Below are 23917 nucleotides of genomic sequence, written 5' to 3' on the forward strand. Positions count from 1 at the left end.
CTAGCTCTGAGAAATTCAGAGTAACATTAATCTGTGTATAATCTGAGTACTTTCTTGAAAGCAAAAGACCAACCCTGTAAAGATTAAATAGACTCTCTTTTAATTTAGATTTTATTCATCTTCTTGACCTCTCCTTTCAGATTTAGTGCCAAAATGTACCTTGTATTGGTTTGATAGCAGTATTTTGCAAGGCACCTTTTTCTTCTGTGTTTTCAAAACATGTTTTCTGGACTTGGTATCAAACTTTTATTTTGTTGTTTGTCCTAATTTTTATAATCATTTTCACTGGCTTGCAACACTAACCAATGGAATGTAAACTTGAGAAGTCCTGTCCTTTTTGTGCCTATCTTCCTGTTGTCTTTTTACTAGTATTCAGCAATTCTTTATTTACAGTGGCAGAGTTAGAAACGGCTGCCTGTGATCTCAGATATGATTAAGCGTTTTGAAACAATCTATTTGAAGTGGTTAAAATTAAACAGAAATGAGTAACTTAATGTGACCTTTTACTCATTTCCGTGTGGGTGGGTTTTTTAAAGTTGTTGTTTAAAAAAAAAATGCTTGGTGGTTCAAATTCTTAAAATGTTGAAGTTTGTAGGAGAAGAAAACACCATAATTCTAATTTAAATCTGAAGTGTTTGGTTAGTTTTATACTACTCAGTCAAGGGAAGGGATTGTTCTGTGTTGGTGCACCTCACCTTGAACACTAGGTTAAGTTTTGGGGCTACAATATGAGACAGACATAAAACTGTTGGAAGAGCATCCAAAGGAGGGCTATGAAGATGGTGAAGGGTCTAGAGGGCAGAAGTATATGAGGAGCAGCTTAAGTCCCTTGGTTTGTTCAGCCCGGAGAAGAGGAGGCTGAGTGGAGGCCTCATGGTGGCCTACCACTTCCTTGCAAGGGGAACAGAGGGGCAGGTGCTGATCTCCTCTCTCTGGTGACCGGTAATAGAACCTGAGAGAATGGCATGGAGCTGTGTCAGGGGAGGGTCAGACTGGATGTTAGGAAAAGGTTCTTCACTGAGAGGATAGTTGGGTACTGGAACAGGCTCCCCATGGCAATGGTTGTGGAGCCAAATCTGTCAGAGTTCAATAATTGTTTGGACGATGCTCTCAGACATATGGTTGGATTTGTAGGTGGTCCATTGTGGAGCCAGGAGCTGGGCTTGTGGGTCTCCTCCAACTCAGAATAGTCGGTGGTTTTACTGCTTTGAGGTTTATTGATGAGTTGGCAAATCTGTTCTCTATTTTAATGGGATAATTCTTACTGGTGCAAACAGCTGAGAGGTTTTGATTTGTTTATATATAATGTGCATGCAGAAGTATGTTCTGGTGGTTTAATGAGTACTGTACATCATAGCGTAAGTCATACCTTTGTTGGCTGAGGGTTTAACTGAATGAGAGATGTGCTTGAGTTAGTAGGGCACTGCCCCATCCCCGTGTCCAAGTTTCAGCCCAGATAATGTCAGTTGCACACTGATGTTTGATTGTTGCTGGGTGATGGGTGTGTGCCCAGGGCTTGGCCAGGCCTCTCGATGGGGAAAAGTCACTACTGTGATGGTGTGGGGCAGGAAGCTGGCCACAGGACAGTCTGGGCCAGGCCTCATGTGGCTCACCAGCTGCAGGTTGGATATGCCTGGTAAACAGGTATGACAGGCAGGTAGGTTCAGCGCTGTGTTCCTGATGTCTTAACAGATCTGGCTGCCAATACCTTTTGTTCGGCCCTTTGGCAGTACCTCTGAAGTTTCATGCAGCTCAGCTGTGTGCAGTCTTGTAGAAGGAAGACGACTTGAACAGCTTCTGCTGAGAAAACTGTGGCTATGAAAATACTGCTTCTGGCATGAGTGCCACGTCTAGTCTGTGTTGTGGTGAAGAATTAAACCTGTGAACAAAGTGTAAATTTTGCTTGTGGTGTATGTATTTTAGCTGGAGTAAGAAAAACAACTTTTAGCCACATGGGGGTGCACTTGGGTTTCTGAATCTTGAGCAAAGCCCCAAACTGGAACATGTGAGAGACACACTCTTCTTTCAGGCCTATTCTGCTGCCTGTAAAAACAGTGAATAAACAGAAATTTTGAGCGATCTTTTTCCTCATGGTAGGAGCCAGACTAATTAGTTAAACACAGTGTCAGTGGTGAAACATCTGAATGTTCATACACAATATACTTGTCTCCTGATCATGCAGATCAGGGAATGTGTGCTGCAGAGGTCTTGCTTCAGAGTGATAGAGAGACGTGAGAAACTTTTCCAGTTGCCTACATCTTGAGCATGTCACTGCTTCAACATGCTTGATCAGATTTCGATCAGAATGGTGATATTTGTTCTTTGAACGGGATCACAGGATAATTTGGCTTGGAAGGGACATCTGTGGTTATCTGGTACAGCTCCTTACTTGAATCAGATCCAATTAGATGAGGTTGCTCAGAGTCTTGTCCAGGTGAATTCTGAGTATGTCCAAAGATACGGATTCCATAACCTCTCTGGCACCAGTGCTAGTGTCTGACTGTCCTTGTGGCGATCAAGTATTTCATTGAATCATACAATGCACTGAGTTGGAAAAGAAATAATAATACTCTTAATGAATGGGACTATATGTGGAGGTGATGATCCCGGACATGTTGCACTAAGCCTAACCTTTTTTTTTAACTACATTTTATGTCCTATATGTCTTATTAGCCTTCTGTCATTTAAAGTGCACTGGGAATATGAAGTTGCTAGTTTCTACTAAGCTAGAAATAAGGAATGTATTTAATAAGACTGCATTTCAGAAGACCTTAATTATAAATGAAGACATTAATGTAGTATTTCCTTGTGCTGAATGTTGAAAGGCACATATTACTACTTGTTTCAGATGTCATGCTTTTAGCCTGTAATGCACTACACTGGTGATCCTTGAATATAAACAATTAGGGATAACTTTATTTTCCTGAAAGATTCCCATTTTCCCCCGCTATATGTTCTCAATTTGTAAACAGTGATTCTCACCTAAGATATACTTACTGGAAAAGGATTGTCAAGCCCTAGACTGATGTTTCAGCTAAAAAAAAAAATCTGTAGTGCACTGTGCACTCCAAGTTACCCAGTTTCCTTGGGCTGTTGGCACTGGGAGAAGACAAAAGAAATTGCATTTTCTGCCTGAGGTCTGAAACGGGAAAACTAAGTAGCAGCACCTAGGTGGTGTATATGCCATGTGAGTGGTAAGTAAGGATGAGTCAGGGCAGGGGGCTGAGTCGCTTCTGATTTCCTGTGTGTTGTTGGCATCAGAAAAATGTGTGCAGTCATCTCTGTTCTGCTTTCACCCTCATTTAGTCTGGGACTGCTTCTGCCACTTGGTATTTCAGGCTCAATGTGGAGAAACATCTTAAATTTCAATTTTTCACATAAAAGAAAAAGAGCTCCTGACTCTCCTGTGTTTCTACCCCTGACTCCTGTGTCATCTGCAGAAGCTGAAGACAAGCCTGGTTGTCTCTGCTGATTGCAAAGGGCCTGAATCACTAGCTCAGACTCATCAGTTGGACTTCATTCCGATTGCTCAGACTTGCTGGCATGAATGCTGCACTCTGTGGTGTTGAGGATCAGCAGTGCATTTTATAAAGCTTCCCCCTCTTTGTTACAAGGTTTTGCTTGCTAATTTTCTGAGACCATTAAGTTCACGTTAGTTCTTATTAATGTAGATTTTTTTTTTTAGTCTTTTTTTGTGAACCTGCAGGCACAAGGCATGCTGAAGAACAGAAGCCAAAAGAAACATCCCTCTGGTGCAATACCAAATTGTCATTTCAGATGTTGGTAAATTAACAGGTTACCTGAAGAGCAATTTATAAATACGGATGAGGAAAAAGATTGCTTATGTATTATTCCTAGGCTTATGAATTATTCCTATTCCTGAATATTGGAGAGAGAGGCATTGTTACGGAGAACAGCACAGAGCTAGACATTCATTGCAAGGGCTCTTCGGTGAGGATGCTGCAGTAGCACAGGCTTGGCTATAGACACTAATAACTAAACTCTTGGCTAGTTGTACTTTCAACAGTGTAAGAATCTGTTTCTTTTGAATTTAGTGCTTTAAACATCATCTTCCTTTGCCCATGCTCTGTCTCGTCTTCACTGGTATGTGATAGTCAACTTCCAAAGAAGTGCAATATGTTATCTCTCTTCCTTCCCTCTTGGCATGATACTTCAATACACTCTAGATAAATTATTTTAGAAAAGATGATTGTGGTAAATATTAGAACAAGTAACTTAAGTTTGTACCAGTGAATATTTTTAAGGGATGTGTTTAAAAGAAAAAAGTCAAAGTTATTGTTAAAGTTGGTGTATAGAAACTAACAGCACTGTAATGTGTCTGGAGAGAAGAGCTAGACCATCTCTTTCATGATTAAGTAGGTGCAAGGTTTTCCATCCCAGCCTGTGGTGTGACAATGCTGTGTTCAGCAGTGCTAGCTTAAACAGCTGCTTGTTCCAGGTCACAGTCTGTACTCCTGTAGGATTGAGGGGGACATTGTGACAGCGGAGAGACAGGATGAGAGGAGAAGGAGTTCTTTGCAAGTTATATGTTGCTGAATGCGCTTTGGAGCCTTTATCCATTCAAATAGGTGTTGTGGTTTTTTTTTAATCATGTTAGAAATACTTTAGATGGTCATGTATTAGATTATTTTTATTTGCAACTTTATCAAATTCCCTTTGTTTCAAAATATTTCTAATTGAAATGTGGAATAACAGATTTTAAAAAATAAACTACAGCATACTGCATTTATATTTTGTAGAAACTGGAAAAAAAGTGGATCTATTTTTAGATAAATTTTAGTAAGCTTTACTTATTTTCTGGCCATCTCATCCTTCTGTGCTCTGAGTCATTATTCTAAGACAGGAGAGTGGGTGTTGAGTCAACTCCTGTTGTTTGAATAAATGAAACATTTTTACTGAACTAAACTGAAAAAGTTAAACATTGTTTTGCAGAAGCAAATAAAGATTTCTAAGCTCTGCTTCCAGTGAAGTAGCCAGTAATTATTTAGGTTTAGTATTTGACTCTTAAAACCTATGAAGTAGATGCACAACTATTTAAGTAATAGATCGGTAAACATAGGCCTCAGTAAGTGTGCGTAATCATGTTTTAAATTTTTAATTAGTTCTGTTCTTCAGAGAAATGTTTTTAATGTCTAAATTTAATTTTATCTTGTTACTAAAATAATTACATACACTATGTGTAAGAGGGTGATAATACTGAGTGAGGTTGGTGGGGAAAAAAGGATGTTCATGACAAGGTGCTTCCTTGTATCCTCTTGAATAAGCAAGAGAGAAGGTATATTTTTTTCTGCAAATCATGAATTTATAGTGATGGTCAGGACACATGCAGCCAGCTTCTTTGATTGCTAGTAATGAGCATGTTTCCTTCTTATGAAAGAAACTACGTGACCAGCCTTCCTGATGTTCTGAACACTTCCTTACATATGCGTTTATTTTGTGCCCTACTTTCTCCTTGCTCTGCTCTGTGATCAATATGTATTATATCCATTGTATCAGGATCCTGTATTCCCTCCTGTGGGTAGGGGAAAAAATCCAAAACCTAGAATTGAGTTTTGACAAATTTATTTTTACTTAAATTATACAGGTCTTGTTCAACTCGTGTAATTCCACTGACGTAGCTGGTGTTGAAAATCTTCAGGGGCTGGAGCTAGATGATCTTTAAGGTCCCTTCCAACCCATTCTATTCTCTACTCCCCCTCACCCCTGTTTTTTTTTTTTCTTTTTAGCCCATTCCTACTAACCACTAAAACTTGAAATGGCTCCTTGCTTATGTTGAAGTTTTATGTTCCTACTTTCCTCTATTCTTTGCACTTTGTAGCTTATAAAAATCAAAGGTGTTATTTTCAGGAAGTTTCTTTTGCTTTAAATTCCTTATTGTGTCTCCAGAGACAGTATTTACTCCCTTAGGCCTCTCTTCACTCCCTGCTGGGAGTAGGATGTAGGAGAATATCTAACTATGCACTCAGGGAATAGAGCAAACCGCGTATCAAAATGACTTAAGATAGTCTTATCCACAAGTTCCTCATTAAATTTGTGTGCAGGAGATGTCAAAGATTGAGCAGTTCTTTGGCGTCTGCTGCACACAGAAATTTAATGAGGTACTCATGGATATGCCTACTGTTCAGCAGTCGATCATTTATGGTTCATCTGTTGTCTTTCTTCCCATTCTCTGCTCTCCTGATTAAGGGATGTGAAAAGGACATGACAAAGGAGGCAGAACCCTGCATCGTGTGGGCAGGAGAACCAAGGGCTGTATCCTGTGGTGGCAGTCATCTCATTGGGCAAGCACTGCCAGTGCACTGTCTTCTGCTTGTGTTGCTTTGGGTTTCTGTAGTTGTCTTTTTTTAAAACTGATTATACTTATGAAGGGGCATAACAACTAAAGTCTTTCCCCTCCAGCAGCAGTTGAGTGCCAAGCTGCTTGGCAGCAAGGTCAACCTAAGTTTTTCCTGATACTCCTTTCTTCCTTTGTGTACCCCCAGCTCTCCCCTCCCCTGGCACTTCTTGCTACCTCAGTTATTACTGACAAAACAGTTTCTGGGAACACATTTTGGACCATGTATGGGAATGATCTGGCTGAAATTGCAGGCTTTTTTACTTTTTGAGGTAGAATTTTGAAAAAGGAAAGAGAAAAGCTCAAATACTGTGGCTTCAGTGGGAAATGTTTCAGGGAACTAAACAATTCTGTTGTAGCTTGAGAGGGATGAGAGCGGCTTGTACTTCCGCTTGGAAACATGAGCAACTTGTGAGTGCTTTACTTCTACTGCTGTCAAAGTGGTAAGGACAGAAACTTAATCTACTGCTGTTACTTTTCTTTGCCAATCCTGAAGGTGCCTTGAGTAATGGAATGTTAAACTGCAGTCATAGGGTGTTCGGAAACTGCAGTTTTCAGAAATGCATCTTGCGTAACAACCAATACTCACATCAAAGCGGGGATTAATCTGTGGTCTAACTGAACAACTGGAAAGTTGTAGGGGAAGTTCTGTTTCAGGGTAGGTCTGTTTCAATTGATCTCTCCAGTTACAAGTGCTGTAATCAGTAAGACAGGCTGTAAGTACTCAAGTGAAACTCTGTACAAGTCTGCTTCCCTGTAAATTCTTCCTGCTAATTGCACTGCAGTTGTTTGTGTGGAAGTTGCTCCTGTTTGGTCACTGTATACAGTAATTTAGGTTCATGCAGACATGTTGTAAGTAGAAAATATTTTGGCTTAAAGGTATAAGAGAACACTGCAGGCTATGTAAGTTCCAGAAAATCTACTACTACCAGAACAGTCCTTGTTTTTTTTCCTTTCCTTAGAAAGCCATATGAAGGATTAAATTATTCTCCACTTTATATATCTGGAAAACTTTTCTTTCCCCCAAAGTGGATAACTTTCCACAGTCAGCTTTGCGAACATCAGTGTGCTTACCTGATGTTTATGCTATCAAATAATATTTGAGATTTTCTGCTAGTGCAGGACAAAAATTGATGAATTGATTGCTGGAGATGAGCGTTTTCACTGATGTGGATGGTCATATGTTAACAAATACAGATTATTTAAATGAATGTTTGATCGGAGTTGTTTGTCTGTTAAGGGCAGGATTTATGCTTAAAAGAGACTATGTTTCCTGACCTCAGTATGTCTTGTGACTGGTCCAGTAGGATATAGAAAGACCATTGCTGAAGGTGCTTACTTTGAATCAGAGAGGGTAAAAATTTGAACTTGTTTTCCAAATCCCATCTATATGTTTGCTTCTCTTCCTCCTTTCTAGTGTCTTACTTTTGTTCCTGTATAGAGCAAAAATCCAGAAATATTCTTTTTTAAAAATGGAATTCTTGTTCACCAGCCTACTGTTTTGTTCTTGATTACAACTGAAAAGAAATCCTATGGAGAAGATTGCATGGTCATTTTGAGGTATTAGCATCTTTGTAAAGCAGTTTTGAGTATTAAGGAAAATGACTGACATTGTCATATATGAGTCAGGGTCTGGACAGGAGAGATGCAAATGAAAAGAGTAGAAATCTCCCTACACTTCATGCATGCTTATGATAATTTCAAACCAGAACTATTGATACTGAAAGTAGGTTTTTTGAGGTAAACTTAAGCAATTCCCAAGAGATGTTTAGCAGGCCACATAACATTTCAGCAAAGGAAGCAGCTGCACAGTGCAGTGCTGTTTGGATACTAAATTAGTAGGGCCAGTTTGAGTGCTAGAATTTGTCTTGCCTCATGATGAGTTACCTAGGAAACAAGGACTAAACTTTCAAAAAGAAAAAAAAGTTGTAAAGAGGATAGGAGTTGATATTTTTAGGAATACTGTTTAGCTTTGTGTTGTATGCATACTTACGATGCACACATGCATTCCTGACTGAAGTATCTGGGGGGAAAAAAGTTTTCTCTATCATGAAGGCACTACAAAAACAGGGCCTCAGATAGGTCAAACCCAGAGAGGGTTAAAAATAAGAGGTCATTTCTCTTTATGCAAGTTAGTGGCTCTTAGGCGTTTTCTGTGGGGACATGCAGTTCAAAAGCGGGTGTCATGTTATTTAACAGTTAATTCCAGAGTTGCTGGAGGGTAACTTGGTGTATTATCTGTGCAACCTGGTGCTGTAATCTGTGGCATTGCAGTATCTGAGGCAGCCTGCATCTGGGCTAATGCGTGGCTTGGTTTTTTAGTATTTAGAATTATTTTTATTTAGCTAATTGTAGTCTTTGCATGGAGTATGATCATTATGAGTGCACATTGTTTCCGATATTATAGTATTCTTGATATCTTTTCAGACTTAGAGTTCAAAGAATAAGCTCCAGTACTATTCAAAATAAATTGTTTTCACAGAGAGTTTATAACTCCAGCAACAAGAATGCAGAGCCAAGGCAATCTACTCTGCAGTACTCAGGTGATTCCCATTTAGAAAGAAGTCTTTTGTCTGGAGGCCTTTTTGTACAGCCCGATAGGGCTGTGGGTGGTAGCTTAGATAAACCACGCTGAGAATAGTGTAAAATACTGTTGAAATGATTCTAAAATTAGTAACTTGCTGCTATGTGTTCTTCTTGCTGTAATATCCACATAATCCCTGCATGGCTTATTGTCTAAAAAAGAAGCTGATTTCTATAGTTAGCGTAGTATCTAGCCAAAAGAGGACTGAGTGTGGCAATAATCTGCTGCCTTCATTGTTAGTGTGATTGAGAGCAAAGGCCTGACTTCAAAGCTGTGCCTGCAGGTAAAGGATTGGGGGAGGGAGTATTTTTTTTTAGTTTGACTTGTCGTGGGTTTTTTGATGCTCTTGAGCAGGAGGTGAGCAGAATCAGGAATGTTTGCTGCCCAGAGCTGTCGAAGCTCCTTCTGCTGAGGTGCTCTCTGGGCTTCCTGTCTTCCTTCCCTTGCTGCTCCTTGATACACTCCTCCTGAAGTCTGTGCTTTCACTGTCTCAATGTAGTTTATAAGGCTGTTCGTGCCCCTTCTGTTCCAACTTTAAAATATTAATAGCTGGTTTTCCACAGCACTAATTGGTTCACCGCTACCATGTTTCAGTGGCTTTCCTAGCTGTATGATCCTGTCTCCCTCAGTATTCTTCTGGAGAAGCTGGCAGACCATGGCTTGGACAGGTACACTCTTTGCTGGATAAAGAACTGGCTGGAGGGCTGGGCCCAGAGGGTGGTGGTGAATTGAGTTAAATCCAGCTGGTGGCTGGTCATGAGTGGTGATCCCCAGGGGTCAGTGCTGGGGCCTGTCCTATTCAATATCCTTATTGATGACTTGGATGAGGGCATTGAGTGCACCCTCATTAAGTTTGCAGGTGACACCAAGCTGGCAAGAAGTGTTGATCTGCCTGGGGGTAGCAAGGCCCTACAGAGGGATCTGGACAGGCTGGATTTCTGGGTTGAAGCCAATGGGATGAGGTTCAACAGGACCAAGCGCTGGGTCCTGCACTTTGGCTGCAGCAACCCTAGGCAATGCTACAGGCTTGGGGCAGAGTGGCTGGAAGATTGTGTGGAGGAAATGGACCTGGGGGTATTGGTCGATGCTCGGTTGAGCATGAGCCAGCAGTGTGCCCAGGTGGCCAAGAAGGCCAATGGCATCCTGGCTTGTATCAGAAATAGTGTTGCCAGTAGGAGTAGGGAAGTAATTGTCCCTCTGTACTCAGCCCTGGTGAGGCTGCACCTCAAGTTCTGTGTTCAGTTTTGGGCACCTCACTGCAAGAAAGACATTGAGGCCCTGGAGCGTGTTCAGAGAAGGGCAGCAAAGCTGGTGAGGGGTCTGGAGCACAGGCCTTATGAGGAGCGGCTGAGAGAGCTGGGGTTGTTCACCTCTGAGCCTCCTCTTCTCCAGACTGACCTTATCGTTCTCTGTAACTACCTGAAGGGATGTTGTAGTGAGCTGGGGGTCAACTTCTTCTCTCATGTAACTAGTGATAGGACTAGAGGGAATGGCCTCAAGTTGCACCACGGGAGATTCAGGCTGGGCATTAGGAAATACTGCTTCTCTGAAAGAGTGGTCAGGCGCTGGAATGGGCTGCCCAGGGAGGTGGAGGAGTCACTGACCTTGGAGGTGTTCAAGGAGCATTTAGACATTGTGTTGACAGACATGGTTTAGTGAGAACTATTGGTGATAGGTGAACGGTTGGACTGGATGATCTTATAGGTCTTTTCCAACCTTGGTGAGTCTATGATTCACCTAATTATTAAGCTGTCTTCCTCCATCAGTCATCTTTTAAGTCACCTAATAGCTGCTTTTTCCAGCTTTTGAGATGGTTTAATGGAAACAGCGCGTGAGAAAGATGGTCAGTGCATTGGAGTAGAATGAAGAGAGTTGTCTTCTGTACTGAGCAGAGTGCAGAAATAGCAGTAATCCAGTAGATAACTTCAGTACTAGTGTGTCTGAGAAGGCTTATCTTCACAGAGGAAATTTAATCCTATGCTTAGAGGTATGTTGTGCTGAAGAACAGTATGGAAAGTGAATGAGAAGCTCTGAGGTGGGGCCAGCGCTGGAAGAGAATAAGGCAGGTATTACTCCACTCCTGTGTAATTTTTTTGAGGAGGTAAGCTTGATACGACTAAAGGGAGATCTAGCATAAGAGATTATAAAAGCTGGTGACACCACATAAAATGAGGTGATATAAGCTCAGTAGGTGCTTTCAAAGGAAATAAAAAATAGATTTCATTAAGTGACTATAGTCTTTTTTTACATAGGCTGGGGTGTTATTTTCAGAAGGTTCAAGACTCTCTGGGTGGTTTCATTTCTGAAGAGGAAGAAGAGACAGTATCTGAGTAACAGTGTGAAGGCCGAGTAAGAAGGGACTGTAGGACAGGAATGTTGTAAGACTAACATGTGAAGAGATGCTTGAATGCTGTGGTGGCGGGGCTGTGCAGATGCTTAAGAATATGTACAGATGCAGAAATTCCCAAATCACAGGCCTGAAGGAAAGAAAACAGAAAGCGCTGATAGTAGCATCTTCTATGCAAGATGAAGGATTCCTTAATTTTTTTTGAAAAGGAGGAGGTTTGGATTAGAGACAGAAGTTCTTGGTGCTAAACTCTCATTTCCTCTCTTTGTACCGTAAGTGAAAGATAGCAAGTTCCTCTTCAGTTCCAGTGAATATAAAAGATAGAAGATGATAGAAGATTTCTATCATTTCTTCAAAAAATGAAGAAAGAAAATCTAAGTGTCTCAGTTTTCATACTCTACTGCTAAATCCTTTTGTCCTTCTGTAAGAAAAGAAGAAAGTGCCAAGCTGGATGCGTAGCTGATGGGAAGTTATGTATCACCCAGTAAGAGTCAGTCAGAGCCTTCCAGCTCTTGTAACGCCAGTGATTTCCTGGGTGCCTTGTGAGATATGCAGGAATTTCAGAAGGGAGATAGGAGAAACTCACCAGCTGGCTGGGAGCTGATGGGAATAGGCAAAGTGAGAAGTACTAACCCATGGGTGTCCAACCTTTTGGCTTACCTGGGCTGTATTGAGTGAAGAAGAATTGTTTAGGGCTACATTTATGAGGGCTGCTCCAAACGTAATGCCTCCTAATTGTTTCCATGGAAACTGCATCAGATACAAATATCACAGTAACACTGCTTAATAGAGCAAATTCTCAGCTACAAATCACACTTTTTTCAGTCACCAACATTATGCATTTTCACCACCCAAGAACAAGAGCCTGCATGCCGTACTCATGACAGTCTGCTTCAGAAGAGGTAACCTGCTGTTGCCACTGATAAAACTCACCGCTCACCACTTTACTGTGCTCACATCCACTGTTCGCTCTCCATAAGTGTTCAGCAAGCATCAGTGAATGTCAATGGGTGCAATTTTTTCACCAAAGAAGAGTTCATTTCCACCTCTGCTTTATACACTCCTCCATGTCAGATGCCATTCTGTCAGACCAGCCCTCTGCTGCCATCTGTCATGTAGCAACAAAATGTAATGGAATTTTGGCAGGAAGATTCAACCTCTACTGCCATACCACTGACATCTGTCTCTGACATGGTAGGCCAACATAAATAGGAGGCATTACTTTCAGAGCAGCCCTTGTAAAATATATATTTCGTTTATATGCATTAACTATTAAAAATTCTATTTTAATGCTTTTTTCTTAGAACATATAAAATGATTTAAAAAAACTTAAAACTAGTGGCATTTGCAAACTTGTTTTTTGTGCAGCTAACGCATCAGGCTGGTTCAGTGGCAGCAGTTGCCATTCTTAGCTTTCAAGCTGTTCATCAGATTTTTGATGAAATTTTACTCTTCCTCTGCTTCATCCTTGAAAACAGTTGTTCACAAATGTGCGTACTGCTAAGAAGTGATAACATGAGTAAGACGTGATGGTGAAGTGAGGGCAATTTCTCTCTGGTAAGATAAGTCTTATAAAAGTATGATAAAGAGACCTGATCAAATTTTTGATTACAACTCTGTACATTCCATTTGAAATTTCACAAGTAGTGTGTTTATGTCAACTGAAAATTGAGTCTCAAGTATACAAAAAAAAGATTATGAAACTTAATTAAAAATTAAAAATTGATCTTGAAACTTATTCTCAAATTCTTTTATCAAAAGGGAAAGCACAACTGCATTTTTTTTCTGTTCACAGGACTACCTTTACCCAATGTATCAAAATGCATAAAATTATTTGCCATAACTTGAGTAAGCACTGCACCTTCCACGTGCCCTGGTTTCAGCCCAGATAGGGTTAATAGCATACTGATGCTTGGTTGTTGGTGAGTGATGGCTGCATGCCCAGGGATGTGTGATGGGGCCTCCATGGTGGTGTGGGGCAGGGAGCAGGCTGCATTGTGAGCCATGCCAGACAGCGTATGGTCCACGGGTTGGACATGCCTGCGCTAACCCATGTGCTTGTCTGCATCCTGCTGCAACCCTGAAATCAGGATTGCTAGGAGGCAGGTGATGCTGGAGGCAGAGAGGGATCTGGTACAACTGAAGGACTGCAAGTGTACAGAATTCAGTGCCTGGATCCCAGTTCCTGCTGTAGGTGCTTCCCGAGTCCTCTTCAGGGATGTGGCAAAATTTATCTTATGATGCAACTGTTGATTGCAGTGCCTGAGTGTAGCTTAGGGCAGTTAGTCAATGCATGTGTGTGGTCTGAGTTTATTTCTCTTCTCAGCCTGGGATTGCAAGTCTGTGTCTTTCAGCTGTTAAGAGTTGGCCTTGTTGCCAGGCTGAGATGAGGAGGGACGTCATATTTGCCTGCTGCTCAGAGATGAACCCCTTTTACAGCAGAGGCCACGAGCTTCTTGAGCCAAAGAGCGTGTGAGAGGGAGCCTGCCTTATCATAGCCCGGTGGTTAAGACACAGACAGAACAGAGAATTGTAAATCCTAGCTCCTGCATCCTTGAACTGTGTGTGCATTTTACAGTAAACAGACCATGGATGATAACCTGAAATATTGCCTAGCTGTAAATGCATTTTGGAACTGGTCCAGGTTGCCTGAATTAATGTTATCAGTCCCTTTCACATCATCTAGGCCTTGAGGCTTTGAATTCCAGTTTTGTTAAGTCAGGGATTGGATATTTGACTAGAAACTCATCTGCCTTGCAAGGATAGGTTATTTAAGGGCCTGGGATAAAGGCCTTTCTAGGGTATATAGCGATAGGGCAAGGGATAAAGATTTTGAACTGAAACGAGGTAGATTTAGATTAGGTATTAGTATGAAATCTGCTACTATGATAGAGGTGAGGCACTATTTTTAGGATGTCAGTCTTTGCTTCACTTCCCCCAAGGAACTAAGGTGGTAGCTGACATTGTAAAATGCTTGTTAGCTAGATATGACTTGCTGTTTGGACCTCTGTGTCATCTTCAAGTGAGAGTCAACATTGTGGACTGTGTGTCACTTAAGCATTAATTCCACACCAGAATCTCGAGTTTTTGAGTTGCCATTTGGCTTGATTAATGCTAGCCACGACTGATGGCAATACTGTTTCTGTCTGCTTTGTGTTTTTCTTATCTAGCATGCAGTATGCCTCTCATTGGGGGTCTTTTAATTTCATCTTTCTTTACCCTCAACCTACATAGACTTTTCTCCAGTTACTGCATAAAAGATCAGCTGAGCTGCTCCTTCCCCCAGCATCAATAGGATTTTCCAGCTTAAGTCTCTCATCTATAAATGGATCAAGATGTTTAAATTGCAGCTCCCTGAGTGGATTAAGGAATGCAAGCATGGATAATAAGATCATACCTTTCACTGCAGTAGTGTCAGTTCAGATCAATCCAGGACATTAGTGACTGGGAGTTACCATTTCAACTAAATTGACTAAGTATGCTTACAAATTCATGCCATAAATCTTTTTCTGAGCAGGATGGGGAGCTTGTGAACAGTGAACACTGCAAGCAGTGCCTGGCCATTTCAGAGAACGGGAAGCTATGCATCCAGTCTTAACTTGGTCAGGTTTTGAGATATTTGGTAGAAATATATTGTGGTTTGGAAGAATTTCCTGTTTCACCTTTTTAGAGAAAAAGAGTGATATTTGCAGGGGAGACAGAAACTGGGACCTATATTAAAGGACAGATATGCTATTACTTTCTATTCTTTAGTTAAGCCATTTTTTTTCCTGGAAGTAGTTGGTAATGCAGACTTTGATGTGTAGTGTTCTAAAATATACTTCAGCATTTGGAAAGTAAATCTGTAAAACAGAACAATTAGTGATTACATATTGGACTGTTTTTAATATAATTCAGATGTTTTTCTGAAAGGCTGCTGCAAAGTTTCTGATTGTTCTTACCTCTCCTTTTTTTTGCTTACTTTCAAGGAAAACATTATCAAGCAAATGATAATGGAAACTAGAATTTACTCGTAACCTAGTACAGAGAAACAGACACTGTGCATCATCATTATGGTTTTGAGCAAGAGACTAAACAGAGGAGAATCTCTTTCCTCTTAGTAGTTAACTATTGCTTCAGCTGGAGCCCTGTGTCATGCACCAGTTCTCTCATCTATGTTTGTTACTATAACAGAACTAATACTTAAGATTTTCAGGCCAAGGATGATGAATAAAGGACCTAATTACCAGATTTATTGTTTGCCCAATCCTAGGTTCAGAGACGTGAGTACTTAACATGAATGGAAACAGACTTCAGTACAGCAATACTGAATAAGCACATTTCAGTGTTGACACAGCTTCTGTGAGGTCAGCTACAAAATCCATGGCCATATGCAAGTACTTAAACATGTGATTACCTCATGGTTTCGTAGCTGACCTCCCAGAAGCTGTGTGAGCATTGACACAAACTTATAACTTTGGCACCTGCATATAGATATGATTTTCGTTTCTGTTAATAAAGTGAATTTGGGGAAATAAAGAATTGCTGTACTGTGATAAATATCTTAAAGGATCCTTGAGCATGCGGAGAACAAAGGGAGAAACCCAATGTATGCAGGGCAACTATGATAGCTGTGTTGAGGGTTTAGTAAGTGAGGGGCTGAGGATCCTGCATGTAGAAGATGCCATGCAAGCAAGTTCCAAGCTGAGCTGTAGGGTTATGATTCAAGGTATAATGACTGCATAGGCAGCTTGAGGACCAAGATGGTCTCTTCTATGGTTGGTACTGTCTGGAGGAGTAAGGTTTATGTGTTCTTGCCTATGGCTGCCACTAGCTGCTAATTTTCCTTTGGTAAATTGGTCTGAATCAAAGTTTTGAATGCTATATAATGTTGAATGACTGTTGCTAGAAAGTCAGTGCAAGTTTTCCTTGTGGTGTGCTTGAATACAAGAGGTCTGAATTATAAAAAAGACAGTTTTCTTTTTAAGGACTGAAAGCCAGTGCTTGAAGTGTTTGTAAAAGAGCTTAAGGTTCTTTGAGAACATCTCAGAATTAAAGAAATAATCTGGTAAAAGTAAATATTACACCTTACTCAAAAAACATTAGTAGCTCTCCTCTTCTAGGATGGAGGTTGCTTTTTTAAATAGCCAAATTTTCTCTTCACCTACTTTATTTCTGCTGTTAATTATTCTGTCCCCATAGTAAGCCCGAATGCCTCTTTACCAGAGAGTGTCTCTTGCTATTTTAACAGTTGGAATAGTGTTAAATCTGTTGTGTTAAGTCATTTGCTTGAAATTGCTCAAGAAGCTGAGAACGTCGTGGCAAAATTTGAGTGAATTTTTGTTCTCCCTCTTGCTCCTTTGTTAGAATAAGGATAGAATAGAACAGTTCAGTTGGAATGGACCTTGAAAGATCGTAAAGTCCAACTGCCTGACTTCTTCAGGGCTAACCAAAATTTAAAGCCCATTAATGAGGGCATTGCCTAAACGCGTTTTGAATGCCGATAGGTTCATAAACATCAACACCTCTCTAGGAGTCCTCTCCCAGTGTTTCTCCACCCTCGTGGCACAGATACAGGACAGCAAAGTGGAAGGAATAGGAAGTTTGGGCATCATTTTCTTTGTCACAGTTCTCATTGACTCTTCCTATTATCTCCAGAACATGCAGTAGAAGTTAAGAAAATTGAGTAACGTGTTTCCTGCCTTTGTGAATAGTGTGTCTTATGTCTTAAATTTTCTGCTTCATTCTGTTTTGTTCTTCCTTCACCTCCAGAAAGGAAAGCCTTCACAGAGCAAACAATGCATGTGTGATGCTGTCATGCTGGATTGGCTGTGCCAGCTCTAGGTGTACTTTTTATTTAGCCTTGCATCCCTGCCAGTGAATTCTGAGGCTGTGGAGCCACTGCCATAAAGTACTGAAGGTATACATTTTGTTGACAGTGGCTCTGTCAGTGGAGTGATTATTTTAGTTTTGGATAATGGCTGACATAATGCTATTAAAAGTGTTATGCTATAGGTTGAGTATGGCTTCTGGCTGGTTTTGCCTTCCTTTTTGTATGGCAAAGTAAAATTATTTAACTGGATGCAGTAGTTGTTCTGAGGCTTGATTTTGCTGAGCACTGAAAAAGGGAAACTAGTTAATAAAGCATGTCTGCCACGTACTGAAGTGTGAAAAGGTGCAGAACATGAAACGATTATTTGGAATATGTATGTATCCTTAAGCACCTACCTGCCTGTGCAGATTTGTTCTCACTTCACTGAGTTTGTGTTAATGTAAGCCAGCAGAGGTCAGTATCTTCATTGTCAGAATTAATAGCAGAACTTTTGTAGCGTTCTGAACTACTGCTTTAGAGGCAGTGACATAAATTGGTATATTTTCTTATTCATCAATAAGATAGCTGTGTATCTTCCAGTGGTATGTTAATGTAAGCATGTGTCGTGCTTGGTTTGTTCTTTGTCTTATTCTCTCTTGAGAGAGGGTATTGTGTTTAGTGATATAGTGCTTTGTTCTGATAGATACAAAAATGGGTATAAACCCTGCACTTATTTTTGCTGGCAAAGTAAAGTACAAATGTGAAAGTGCATTTTGTCCTTGGAGTGAAAAGTGGTGCTGTGTATGGGAAGACTTGTTCCAGGCTGGATTCTCTGCGCAGCCACATACCTTCCTCAGTAAAGCGGTGCTGCCTGTGCACAGAAGCCTGCCGTTACTGCAGGCAGCAGTAGCACACTAGGAAGCAGAGATGTGGACTTGAGAGGACCTTTCAGCCTGGATTGAGGCAGTTTGAAAGACAATAGTCCTGAATGAGAATGTGCTTGTGCTGATGTGGCTGTACTTGGCACTGTAAAGTTTGTTGTGAGCCCTTCTTATGTCAGCTCTGTTAGATTCATCTCCAGAGTTCTGTGTTTCCTATCTGAAGACAACACTTTATCTTTAAAACTCATTTTTGTAAATATATTGATAGTTTGTAATTCTTTGTAGTATTGTTTTCATATTGAACACCCCTGACAAAAAATGTTTTCCAAATCAAGTATTGTGGGTTTTTTTGTTGGTGTTGCCTTTTTTTTTTACCTTTAAATCCTTTTCCTTGTATTTTCTATTTTTTTCTGTCCCCAAAGACTGACTTTATCAATTCTATTCTGATAAAGTTTGAATCAGGTTGGGAAATTTTATTCTTCCTTTTTTACTCTGTTGCAGATTTTGACTTGAACTATTTTTGGCATTGGAGCAAGTTTACGGACTATGTGCAGTGTGTCCTGACCTTCACTGGCGTCACCGGTTACATCACTTATCTCTGGCTTGATTCATCTCTCTTTGTGGAAACCTTGGGCTTCCTTGCAGTTTTCACAGAGGCCATGTTAGGTGTTCCTCAACTCTACCGTAACTACCAGAATAGGTCCACAGAAGGAATGAGGTATGGTGTTTGTCTTAAATATCTATGTGTGTGTGTGCTTACATAAATATTTTTGTAGTGTGAGAGTGCTTTTCTGTGCAGGGCAATGTCAGCTTTCTAAATTTTACTTGAATATACAGCAGTTATTGGAGTAGACCCTCTGCCAGTTTAAGCTGGTGCAGCCCTACTGTAGACTGTGGGAGATCATTTATATCCCTGTTTATATCTGACCCATTGTTCCAGCCTAGCTGGACAGTTCCAAGATAGAATGTGTTTTATTAGAATAATATGTAGAGCTACTGCTGTTGCCGTTAGAAACGGTCTGAAGAAGTCCTGTGTATCAAAAGCACTAAAGACAAAGTCTGTAGCTAGTAACTGTTGTTGTAACTCACATGCTCGTTGCTTTTTCTTACAAATTTACTCAGCTTTTTTTGTAATGCATCATTATTGTAAGTAGCAAACAACATCAGTATTTATTTTTATGTAAGAACTTGTAGCTGACATTTAAAAGAGTTCAAACATAGGAAGATTAGTCCTGTAACAAGTGTGAAACAGAAAACTTCAATCTTGTGCCCACTGTTGAGACACTGAACTAGATTATCATTTCATACTGTTTATTGTATATATCAGTATTAACGCTAAGGTTTCCAAATTGCAAATGCAACTCATAATGTTTTCTCTCTGCAAAAGCTTTCACCAATCTGCATCAGTGCACAGGTCTGTAGAAACAATACAGCAACAAATTCAATTCAGGAAGTGCTTTGGTCATTAGTGATCGTCTTCTCTTTCATTGCTTTGAAACACTTGCTCTTTCATTGACTTTAAACTTGCTGACATAATTTTTTACTTTGATGAAAACAAATAATCGCTCCTACCTCCTTCAAATCAAAGCAATTATGTCTGTTGACACTATTCCTTTTCCTTGTTTGGCTTGGAGGCACTTAAGTTAGCTAGGTAAGTTCTTTTCCAACTTGAAATGTTTTTGAGAAAATGTTTAGAAATCTGCTTTGATACTCAAGGCATCTTCTTATTGGCAACTCCTTTGGTAGAGAGTCAGGATTTCCTTCCAAGATATTTGGGTATTTTGCATGCACACACTGCCTTGGAAAATTCTGTGCCTGTGATACCCAGAAGACAAGTCACCTACTAGACCTTATTTATACTCTGGTTTGACTGTCCCCTATGTTTTTTATCTGTGAATCAACATGCCTTATTAAGATAGCTGCTTCCAGATAATGGTTTGCTTTCCCTTAGCTCCTGTCTGGGGAGCTTCTTTTTTCTAATTTCTTGTATTTGCCATTTAGTAAAATGAGGAAGAAACTTTGTGCTTCAGAAGAATGGTTGCCACGTGAAGAATTAAATGCAGAATTGCATAATTCTCATCTAAAACTGCTTTGGTAAAGACCCCTCTGTGTTCAGTCAACAGGAGATCACGTAAAAGCTCTCATTCCCTTGCCATCAAACAGGACTAGGTCTGAGGATAGGCCACCCTCCTTATCTGCTGTTCCTGCAGATTTTCCCCTTGGATTCTACTACCAAAGCAGTACTTAGTGTACTATTGGATATTGGTAGGTGTGGGTACTGATAAGACAGTATACAGCTTATACTGCTACTTTAACTGCAACTGGGGTGTGTTCATGCAAATGCAGTTGCTCATATCTTTTTCCAGGTCACACTGCATCTTTATATGTATTGCAAGAACCTCAAATACTTTCTAGCACTATGTAATCCTGAGTTGATTTGATGGTCTGTAAGCATTATCAGGCTCTTCCTACTGTGACAATGACTTGTGCTAATGTTTTACTTTCTTGCTGTTGTTTCTTCTGATTCTCCCTTCCTATGCCTATTTCTCTGTATAAAAGTATATCAGATAAGAGACTCCAATCCTGGAAGCGCTGAAGTAAGCATTTAGCAGTCCAGCCATGCAACTCATAGAACTGAATTTATGAACTTCGGTATTTACCAGGGGTAAATGCCAGGGATTTACCAGGGGCTAGCTGATGCCTAATGGGATTTATTTACCACTCCATGCAGAAATAGTTTACAGTATCAGAAACAACTGAGCTGGTGCTCTTTTACTTGTCGGCTGGGCCGTAGTGGACAGCTGCCAGATAGCCTCTTAGCTGGCCTCGATGGCAAAGTGAAATAATAAGTTTCAAGTATCTTTGTGACTTTAAGCTTAATGGGGAGAGCAGTAAGAATTAAGTTGATTTAGCCTATTAAGTCTATGTAGTGACCTTTTGGACTGTGGTAATTTCTGAAACCACAGTAATTCATTCACTTGTAGTGCATAAGTGGAGCCCATGTCGCTGATACAAGCATCACAGTTTACTACGGTCAGAGAAGGGATTGTTTGAAGGTCCTCATGGCCTGGCTAAGGAAAACAGAAACAATCATCTGTCTCTAAGGTAGGGCTGAATGGGACATAACATCTCATATGTTAAGTCTATTTCTATCTTAGCAGAAGTAAACAGTCAAAATAGGAATGGAAAATTAAGTTACAGTTGGTGGCCACATCTGAACAAGGTACCCTGCCAGACTTTGCAGATATGTTGTTTCTGGAAAAAAAAAAAAGAGGTGCCAAATAACCCTATGGACTCCCCATCCCTATCACTCCAATCTGTTCAAAATAAAAGTTGAGGATATCTTATGCTTGAGGTAGCAATCCTTTCCAGATAAACAGATTTGGAGACAGAAAGCTGGGAGAGACATAAACAGGACACGTGGCTGTGGAGGAAGGCAGAATACCTGTGGAATTCTGTTCTGAAAAGTCTGTGGTGGTTTAACATCCATGGGTCAGCTCAGCATCATAGTTCTGTCACTCCTTCTCAGGACATGCAGAGAAAATAGGATGAAAAGAGTTTGTGGGTTGAGATAAGGACAGAGAAGTAACTCGCCAGTTACCATCACCAGCAAAACAGACTCAGCATGAGGGAGATGAATGTGATGTTGCCTATTACTAACAGACTATACCAGTGAGAACTAAAGGCAAACTAAAACCACCTTCACCCCACCTACCCACTTCTACATCTTCAGGGTTTGCGCAAGGGTAGGTTTGCTCTTCAGTAGTCTGTTTTCCGTTTCTGTCTGCTCCCCTGCCCTACTGTGCTCTGGAATGATAATTGCCTTTCATTGAAAGCTTTTCACAAAAGGTCATTGAAGTCACTTGTCAGTGACCTTCCTTAACAGTCAACTGCTACTCCAACTCCATGGAGCTATGGTTTCTTTTCAGCCAGTGCTTGGCTTTTCAGAGTCCCTGGATGGTAGAAACTCCCCAGGCCCAAGAAAGGGAGGACTGGCAGTAGCAGTGAACTGGATCGTGTATTGTACAGTCTCGGAAGCCACAGTACAGATGATAGCCAAATCTGTCCATCCCTGGTTAGCTTGGAGGTTTGTGGTTCCAGTAAGGAAGGCCTTCTTTCAGTGGTTGATTAGTTCCTGGATGTGCGCTTTTGGCTCTTGCCAGCTGCTCCCTGTGCTGGTGGCAGCATGTATACCCATAGCTAAGGGCCATTCATGTGGCTAGGGGTCTGGACAGACAGAACCAGGGGGAGGGCTGTGGTCTCCCTCTTCTTGTTGTCATGTTTCAGTCTTCTTGAAAGGAACCTCCTTTCTGTGCATCCTTCAAGTCAAGATTTGCTGATACTGGGTAAAAGGCTCAACAGTTTAACACACTGAGGCAGCATCAATTAGACTGTCTCTCTGTTCATATAAGACTGTATTGAGAAGACTGGCCTGAAAAGACTGAATCAAATTATTGTGCTGTGTTGGTCACTGTGATTATCTTGTTGTCACTGAAGGAGAAACAATTGGCCTTTATTGTCTCACAAGCAGATGGGGCCAAGAGTTGCAAATCGTAATGCTTTTCCATTTGGAACTGTTTTATGAGCTGTGCTGTTCCAAGCATTTATCTGAAATGCATCTGGTAAAATAGGTGCAGTGTGAAGGGAAATAAAGAAATCGTATGAAATGTATATCTTGTAATATTATTTCCTTTTATCTCCTATAGATGATAAAAAAAAATACTAGAAGACAATATTTCTTGGAGATAAAAAGCATCCTACAACAAAATTTTATTCAGTACTGCTCTGCAGCTTTTTTTCTTTATGACATACGCAGTTCTCAATATCATTTTGTAAAGGAAGCTTTTGATTTCTGAGGCCAGTGTTTGTCCCAGAAACAAATCCTTGCTTTATCTAAATTCTGAAAAAGTTAATGTGAGCTGCTAGACTTTTTGCTTGTATTAGATTAGCAAGGTGCTGTGATGAACAGATGTAGAAAGCTGTATTCAGTACTGGCTAACCCAGTGTCTGATCACCTGTTGTAATGAGATTTTGGATTTAAGCATATTGGGCAAGTGCTGTTTTAAAAAAAAAAAAAAAAAAAGGCACTGATGTGGGTTTTTTTTTTGTGTTGATTGTGGAATTGTGGCAAATTGAAAAATTGAGATTTAAAGTGTGCGCCAGAAAGATACTTGGTAAATGCAAAGTTAGTAGCATTACTGTGTGCTGCTAAGTGCCTTGATAGGTCATTCTCTAGTTTCACTGTCTTTTCTATTGCACAAAGTTAGTCCAGTTGTCTATTTTCAGCTTTTCGTATAATTTGCTGTAGTTCTGTGGCTGTATTCTTATTTTTTCCTAAATACTTTTTTCGGCTCAGATATTTAGCTTTCTCCGTGGGTCTGAAAAAATCATTGTAATTGCTTCTGATGCTCCAGCATTCGTATGATTTTCTGGAGGAAATTTTGCTACTTTTATTGTTTTGTTTTGGTGACATTTCTTCTTTCGCTACTGTGGCACTGATCAGATGGTTACTACTCTCTTTTATTGTGACCTTTATATGAAATAGGCTTTGAGGATTCTCACTCTTGGACTTAGCGTATATATCCAAGCTTGCAGGAATTTGGAGAGTAGCCAGTAAATAGCTTTCATGATGAGACGAACCAGACTTTGGTTTACCTCTTCTCTCTTCACCTTTTCCTTTGTGGTTCTAATGAGTACCAGGAATGCCAGATTCCCTTCCTGAATTTCTTTTAAAGCTGAAATGTTAAAATAAGTGTAAGTACTCAGACAACTACTATTTTTTTTTCTAGATGTTACAACATCAGAAAAATAAACAGGCTTGGTCTTTCTTCAGTACACTCAGAATGGAGACAGTCAGCATGCAAGCAGATAATTTGAAAACCATTCTGTTGTGATCTCGGGAAGCAAACAGCTTCTGTTCTCTTCTTCACCCGCTCTTTTCCATTCCAGGAACCTGTTC

The 23917-nt window shown here is 40.4% G+C and overlaps 1 protein-coding gene across 4 annotated transcripts in view; it reads left to right on the forward strand.

Annotated features, from left to right (window-relative positions):
- Positions 1–23917, forward strand: part of PQLC1 (PQ loop repeat containing 1) — a 60784-nt gene that overhangs the window by 21847 nt on the left and 15020 nt on the right. For all 4 annotated transcript variants that reach the window (XM_021385837.1, XM_021385838.1, XM_021385841.1 and 1 more), the window contains one exon: positions 18460–18676. In XM_021385837.1, the coding sequence (XP_021241512.1) occupies positions 18460–18676 (217 nt within the window). The remainder of the gene's footprint in view (positions 1–18459; positions 18677–23917) is intronic.

The sequence above is a fragment of the Numida meleagris genome, chromosome 2, assembly GCF_002078875.1.
Source record: "Numida meleagris isolate 19003 breed g44 Domestic line chromosome 2, NumMel1.0, whole genome shotgun sequence".
Classification (NCBI taxonomy): domain Eukaryota; kingdom Metazoa; phylum Chordata; class Aves; order Galliformes; family Numididae; genus Numida; species Numida meleagris.